The sequence below is a fragment of the Oncorhynchus keta genome, chromosome 17 (genome assembly GCF_023373465.1).
Source record: "Oncorhynchus keta strain PuntledgeMale-10-30-2019 chromosome 17, Oket_V2, whole genome shotgun sequence".
Taxonomy (NCBI): domain Eukaryota; kingdom Metazoa; phylum Chordata; class Actinopteri; order Salmoniformes; family Salmonidae; genus Oncorhynchus; species Oncorhynchus keta.
In genome coordinates this window covers 13,698,792-13,706,301 of record NC_068437.1, presented here as the reverse complement: position 1 = coordinate 13,706,301, position 7,510 = coordinate 13,698,792, and the positions used below count along the sequence as shown (strand labels likewise).

The 7,510-nt window shown below is 41.6% G+C and overlaps 1 protein-coding gene across 1 annotated transcript; it reads left to right on the top strand.

The window, feature by feature from the left end:
• Positions 1 to 999: 999 nt before the first annotated feature.
• LOC118396461 (hyaluronidase-5-like) lies at positions 1,000 to 7,275 on the top strand. Its single transcript, XM_035790697.2, has 4 exons — positions 1,000 to 1,114; positions 1,414 to 2,362; positions 2,584 to 2,673; positions 6,754 to 7,275. The coding sequence occupies exons 2-4, from the start codon at positions 1,424 to 1,426 to the stop codon at positions 7,081 to 7,083; spliced, it is 1,359 nt and encodes a 452-aa protein (XP_035646590.1). The 5' UTR covers positions 1,000 to 1,114; positions 1,414 to 1,423; the 3' UTR covers positions 7,084 to 7,275.
• The last annotated feature ends 235 nt before the right edge of the window (positions 7,276 to 7,510 follow it).

The window sequence follows — 7,510 nt, the reverse complement described above, 5'->3', positions numbered from 1 at the left end:
CTTAGTACAGTATAGCCCTTAAATCAGCCCTTAGTAGCCCTTAAATCAGCCATTAGTAGCCCTTAAATTAGCCATTAGTAGCCCTTCAATTAGCCATTAGTAGCCCTTCAATTAGCCATTAGTAGCCCTTAAATTAGCCATTAGTAGCCCTTAAATTAGCCATTAGTAGCCCTTAAATTAGCCCTTAGTAGCCCTTAAATTACCCTTAAAGTGTCCCTGAAAGTGACCCCTAACACTTGGATTCTATTTGGCCACATTCTCTCTCTTACACGCACGCAATGTAACAGTGTAATAGGCTGTTAACTGCAGACAAACACTGATATCCTCCGCACACTGCAGAGGTCAGGTGCCTTGAAGGGCATCTGTGTTTTCCCGAGTACAGAAAAGAGATAGGAGACCAGATAACAGTAAAATAAATAGTTTCACAGAAATGTACCAGACCTGTTGTACTGGTTGACATAAGTGTGGTGGCTGCTTGATCATAGCACTTAACTGTTCTCTCACCCCAAAGCCCGCAATCTGATTCGGAGCCTGACGTGCCTTGCTCCCATCCAGAGGATAAGAAAATTATATTATTAATATGCCTATTTTTTTTTATCTATCAGGTCATGGAAAATGTTTGATTTGCATAAAGTGATATAAGTGCATAGGGTATATTGTCCAATCAGGACGGCTTTGGAACTTAGGCCTAAAGTACTAGGTTTTTGTTCTACCCACTCCCATTTCATATGTCAAGAATTCTGTCAAGACCTGAGGTTTGTCAAAAGGTTGAGCAATAGCTTCACAATAACAGGTGATATATCATCTGCTGTTATTTTCAGATACCAGAGACAAGTATACCTTGACAGCCAGATTGAAATTCTGCAAATATGAACCATTGTATGTCCTTGCTCTGCTCTGTCGCTCTATAATAGGTCTATTAAATAGTCGATAACGGTCCTTCTTGGAACCACAGATAAAGCTCTTGAATGATAAACCATAATGTACAACAAACAGGAACATGTTTAATGAGCACTTGACACAAGATGACATCAAATGGGATAGATTAACCCAAATGTATAAAAATATGATTTCTCTACTGTGTCAGTGTGCTCCAACCGCGTATTACGCACAGGTAAGGACTAGTAGGCTGCCTTTTGGCTGTTTGGTAACATCCTTAATATTAGTCTGTCATCTGACTTTGTAACAGTTGAACATCGTCATCAACAGCTTGTGTACTGAATGTTCTAATAACTGCCACCACTGGCTCTATCACCTTTTTTCTCTGCTATGGCCATCACTGGCTATGTAAAGATATCTGAAAAGACACACAAATAAGGTACCTCACTGTAGCTATACAGAGATTGTTGGGAAGTCACATTCCTTCACTGCCAGTTGCCACATACATGTATTTATGTATTTTTGTTCTCACAGAGGAGTCACGATGGACCAGTTCCCCCAGATGAAAAGGGGCGCTCCCCAGCTACTCCCCACCCTTGCCCTCTCCCTTCTGGCGTGTCTTAGTTTCGTCTCCCCCCTACCTACAACGGAGCCCCCACTGTTTGACGGTCATCCGTTTGTGGGTATATGGAATACCCCGACCCCTGCATGCAAGAGGCTGCAGATCCCACTGGACACCTGCTCCTTCAAAGCAGTGACCACGCCTGCTGCTGTTCCCGGTCAGTTTCTCACCCTGTTCTACGTCGACCGCCTGGGCCTGTACCCTCACGTTGACCCCAACAACCATCGCCAGTTCAATGATGGCATCCCCCAAAAGGGCAACCTGACGGCCCACCTGATTAAGGCCTACGGTGACATCAATCATTACATCCCCTCTGACACGACCCCGGGTCTGGCCGTCATCGACTGGGAAGACTGGCGCCCCCTGTGGGACAGAAACTGGGGGTCCAAGAATATTTACCGTCAATTGTCCATCGCCTACGCTCGAGAGAAGGACCCCTCTTTGTCCCCATCACAAGCAACCACTGAGGCCAAGAAGCAGTTTCAGACTGCAGCCCGCAACTACATGGAGGGAACCATGATGCTAGGTATCAGCCAGCGGCCCAGCCAGCAATGGGGGTTCTATCTGTTCCCCGATTGCTACAACTATGGCTGGGAGAAGCCAGACTACACAGGGCAATGCTCCGACAAGACCAAGAGCCAGAACGACGAGCTTTTGTGGCTTTGGGAGTCCAGCACGGCTCTATACCCTTCAGTCTACCTGTCTGCATCGCTGAACAACAGCACCAACGTGGCACTTTTTGTCCGAAACCGCGTTCAGGAGGCAGTGAGGGTGGCAGCTCTGCCCAAACGCCCCTACACTGTGCCCATCTATGTGTACTCATGCCCACTCTACCGTGACATAAATAAGTTTCTCAGTACGGTGAGGGCATTAGATGTCAATTACTTAAAATATTTCAAAATTAAGTGCTACACAATTTCAATAGACTTTTATGTTATCTTTACCTTTGTGCTATTAAAATGTGTGCTCACTAAATGCTGATAACTCACAAGAACATTTAAGACATACACTATTACAAATGTATTTTTTTTTAACTTCAGTTGAGTTTCATGCAGGAGTTTCTGTGTGTCTGTCATTCCCAGGAGGATCTGATCAGAAGTATTGGAGAAAGTGCAGCATTGGGGGCTTCCGGGTCAGTGCTCTGGGGAGCCAGTGCCGACTATACTGACAAGGTAATCTCAAATACACCCCTCCACATTTCTTATTTTATGTCCCGTGATGAAATATAAAGTACACCTATTTAATTTGTACTATGTTTTGCTTAAATATCATTGAATACTTCAATGTAAAAAGCTTTGTTGAGTGGTGGTGCAGTACCCTCGCAGAGAAATCATATGATTTCACGTGACATATACCAGTTCTGCACATGTGAAAACAACATGTTTTTGGAACACTTCATATGTGATGATCTTGGCATGGCGGCAGGTAGGCTCGTGGTTAGAGCAGGGCTCGCCAACCTTGTTCCTGGAGAGCTACCCTCTTGTAGGTTTCCTCTTCAACCCCAGTTAGAACTAACCTGATTCAGTTTATCACCCAGCTAATTATTATAACCAGTTGCGCTAGATTAGGGTCGGAGAGAACCTACAGGATGGTAGCTCTCTAGGAACAGGTTTGAAGAGCCCTGGGTTAGAATGTTGGGCCAGCAACCGAAAGGCTGCTGGTTCAAATACCTGAGCTGACAAGGTGAAAAATCTGTTGTGCCCTTGAGCAAAGCGCTGACCCTGTAAACCAACGCATTTATTATAATAATTTTTTCACCTGTGAAATCATGTGAAACTATACAGTATGTTTTTGGAACACTTGACATTTGATGATATGACACATGATTTGACATGACTCCTTTTTGTCGCCTGTCGCCCTGCAAACAAAAATGAGTCTTTATGATACACACAAGTGCTTTTAGCATAGTGTTTTCAAAGGACAATATATATTTGACTATATCATGTATGTTTATTTATACATGTCCTTACAGAATAACTTATAACTAAAATAGCAGCACACTTTTAGTAAGTGCGGAGATGTTTCCGGATTATTTCCAGCATCATCGTAAACTGTTTTTGAGATTGACGGACAGGGTCTGGTAGTGCTCCAGTTCTCCCTGTCAGAATAACTAACAAAAGACTTGGAAAGCATATAAAATCTTATGGAAATGTCACTACGGGTATTGTGAGTAACCTAATTTATCTTCCTTTAACTCCGCCTTCTAGTGAGTTTATACAAACTGTCATCTCCTACCATTCTGTTAGATTGGAGACTGTCAGGAAAAAATGGTTGTAACGTTAATAATTTGGATGTTATTCCATGTGTCACCTCGATGCAGATGCCCCGTTGAATATGCTTTTAAATGTTAGAGCAATCACTAGTAAAACCTTTCTCATGAATGACATCATTACTAAGCGCAAAGTTGATTGCATGTTTCTCACTGAAACATGGCTGTCATCAGACTCTAGTGCCGCTCTTATTGAAGCCTCCCCTCTGGACTACAGCTTTTGATACTCTATCAGAAAAGGGAAAAAGGGTGGGTGGACAGCCTCTACTTTTAATACTGCTCTCGGCTGTAAGGACATTTAGTTTGGAGACTTCGGGCCTTTTGAGCATCATCCTATACTGTTTAAATGTTAGCCACCAGTGCTGGCCAAAACTGAACCAACTTTCTTTACTGATTTATCTGAGCTATTGTCTATTGTCCCGGAGAACTATGATAAAATCATTGTGTTGGACGATTTTAATATTAATGTTGACAAAGAGACTGACTCCAAGGTCATTTAATTTATGAATATTTTGATCTCTATGGACTTTATCCAACATGGTACTGGGCCCACCCATAATTGCAGCCATACTCTGCACCTGATTATTACCAAGGGGCTTTCTATTGACATGTCCTCTATTGTTGATGTTGCTTTATCTGGTCACCACTGTGTATTTTATTACCTGGTTGTGGAAGGGGAGAAAGTCTAAGTCGCAGGTCCATTATGATATTCTGAGAGAGCATCTTGGCATATTTAACAAGGCCATTAGAAATGCCAGAATAACTCATTTTTCTTACTTGATCACTATTAATCAGAATAATTTAAAGATGCTCTTCTTGACCATTGATGGCCTGATAAATCCTACCCCCTCAATCCTAATTGAACTTTCCTCCACATCTAAATGTGATGAGTTTGCGGCATATTTCAGAGGTAAGATACCCAGCCTAATGTTGGTTATCAGTCAAGCAAGACTTGATGAGAAGTTTGATATGTGCCTTAGCCTAACACGTAAAGGCACTGTGGATTTATTTTCCCTGTTTTACTCAGACATGCTCAGGAAAGTGACATCACAACTTAAGCCTTCTACCTGCCTTCTCAATCATATCCCCACCACCTTCTTCAAAACAGTTTTTAATTGCAAGGTATTGTTAATCACTCCGTATTCACAGGCACTTTCCAAACCTCACTAAAAACTTATGGTGAACCCCCTTCTGAAGAAACATAATCTAGATTCTTCAGCTCTTTGAAATGTTCAGCCAATCCCCAACCTTCCATTCTTAAGCAGAATTATAGATTGAAAAATATATTTTGCTGTTTGAATTTTTTTTGTATGCGCCAACAATCAAACAACCCAGAAAGGTGCTAAAAATAGGCGATATTAACATATGTAGCCGAAGAAATAAGGTTCATAACTTGCTTGTAACAGATTACATTTTGACTATCTCGGAAATATAGATAATGCCTTTGATGATAGTGGTAGGAATACATAGTTTTAACATCTATCATATGTCCTGATGTCCTAGCCTTGTCTGAATCCTGGCTTAGGAAGGCCACCAAAAATTGAAATTTCCATCCAACTACAACATTTTCTGTCAAGATTGAACTGCCAAAGTGGGCAGAGTTAGCCTGCAGAGTTCTGTCTTACTATCCAGGTCTATGCCCAAACAGTTTGAGCTTTTCTTTTAAAAATCCACCTTTCCAGAAATAAGTCTCTCGCTGTTTCTGCTTGCTATAGACCCCCCTCAGCCCCCAGATGTGCCCTGGACACCTCAAATAGCCGACCAATCAACCTGTTACCCTTAGTTTACAACCCTTAGTAAACTTTTTGAAAAAATTGTGTTTGACCAGTTTGATTGGCTGAGATACATTGATGATACAAAGATTGCAGGGGATTGTTTTGTTAGACTTCAGTGCGGCTTTTGACATTATCGATCATAGTCTACTACTAGAAAAAATTATGTATTATGGCTTTACACACCCTGCTGTTTTGATGCTAAAGAGTTACCTGTCTAACAGAACACGTAGGGTTTAATAGAAGCCTCTCCAACATAATCCAGGTAAGCTCAGGAATTACCCAGGGCAGCTGTTTAGGCCCCTTACATTTTTCATTCTTTACTAACGACATGCCACTGGTTTTGGGTAAAGCCAGTGCGTCTATGTATGCAGATGACTCAACACTATACACGTCAGCTACTATAGCAACTGAAATGACTACAACAATTAACAATGATATGCAGTTAGTTTCAGAATGGGTGGCAAGGAATAAGGTAGTCCTAAATATTTCAAAAATGAAAAGCATTGTATTTGGGCCAAATCATACACTAAAGCCTAAACCTCAACTAAATAGTGTAATGAATATTGTGGAAATTGAGGTTGCTAAACTGCTTGTAGTAACCCTGTCATGGTCAAAACATATTGATCCAACAGTAGCTAAGATGGTGAGAAGTCTGTCCCTAGTAAAGTGCTGCTCGGCGTTCTTAATAACAACACTATCAACAAGGCAGGTCCTACAGGCCCTAGTTTTGTCACACCTGGACTACTGTTCAGTAATGTGGTCAGATGCCACAAAGAGGGACTTAGGAAAATTACAATTGTCTCAGAACAGAGCAGCGCGGGTGGTCCATAAAAGTACACAGGGAGCTAATATTAATGATATGCATGTCAATCTCTCATGGCTCAATGTGGAAGATGGATGGACTTCATCACCACTTGTTGAAACATGAAATTGCTGAAATGTGAAATTCATGTGTTTTTTTCCGTAATGAAGTGCTGACCAATGATGGCACGCTGTTACATTTGCTATTTATGTAAAAAAACGGAAAGTACGGAATGTTTATGCTTATCATATCTCCTTTCACATGTTGTCAGGTGGCACAACACTTGGATATGACATGTCCATTTGTAGCCCCCTTCTTTCTATCCTCTATATAATTCATCCAACATTCCATCCCAAGAACAAGTTCCTTAATATCTCACCCCCCACCCTCCTCTCTCTCCTTTCAGGCTTCATGTGAAGCATTATCCACATACTTGACATCCACCCTCAACCCATACATCGCTAACGTGACCGCTGCCGCCAAACTCTGTAGTGACGTCCTTTGCCAGGGCAATGGCCGCTGTGTCAGAAAGGACTACAACTCCAATGACTACCTGCACCTGAACCCGGACAACTTCCGCCTCCTAAAGTCCCAGCGAAAGTACGTGGCCATCGGAATACCCTCCTCTGCTGACCTACTCACCTTCGAAGACAAGTTCACCTGCCAGTGCTACACAGGCAGTAGCTGCTCACCCCAGTTATCACGTCCCATGACCCCAATGGTTATTCAAGTATAGCCTCCCTGGGGGTTCACTCTTAGAAAATCTCACGACTCTGATGACTGCATTTACAGTATGGGTATGTGTATATGATTGAAGCAAATAATCAAGGTTCTCATTTTTAGATTAACAGAATCCTGCACTATAGGACTGAATCACTAAAGTAAGACATTACATATTTATGTCAAAATAAAATTCAAAAATATTTTACATTGTTGTGAGTATTATTTGATATCCTTTGGACAGTATGCAGAGCCTGTAACATTTAAGCCAATAACCCCAACATTTTTAGGGGCTTTGAGTAATGGTACTGCGATGATTACATTAAAGAAATACTGTGTTTTAACATATTTGGTTAATATATAATGAAATGACTGGCTAAGTATCTACAATTACTCAGCAGTAAATTTTCAACTTATGCTGACCAAGCATATAGAAGGAAAAA

Coding starts and splice junctions, on each gene's coding strand:
- LOC118396461 (XM_035790697.2), top strand. CDS start 1,424: ATGGACCAGTTCCCCCAGATGAAAAGGGGCGCTCCCCAGCTACTCCCC. Junction 2,363..2,583: donor TAAATAAGTTTCTCAGTACG/GTGAGGGCATTA, acceptor TGTCATTCCCAG/GAGGATCTGATCAGAAGTAT. Junction 2,674..6,753: donor GTGCCGACTATACTGACAAG/GTAATCTCAAAT, acceptor CTCTCCTTTCAG/GCTTCATGTGAAGCATTATC.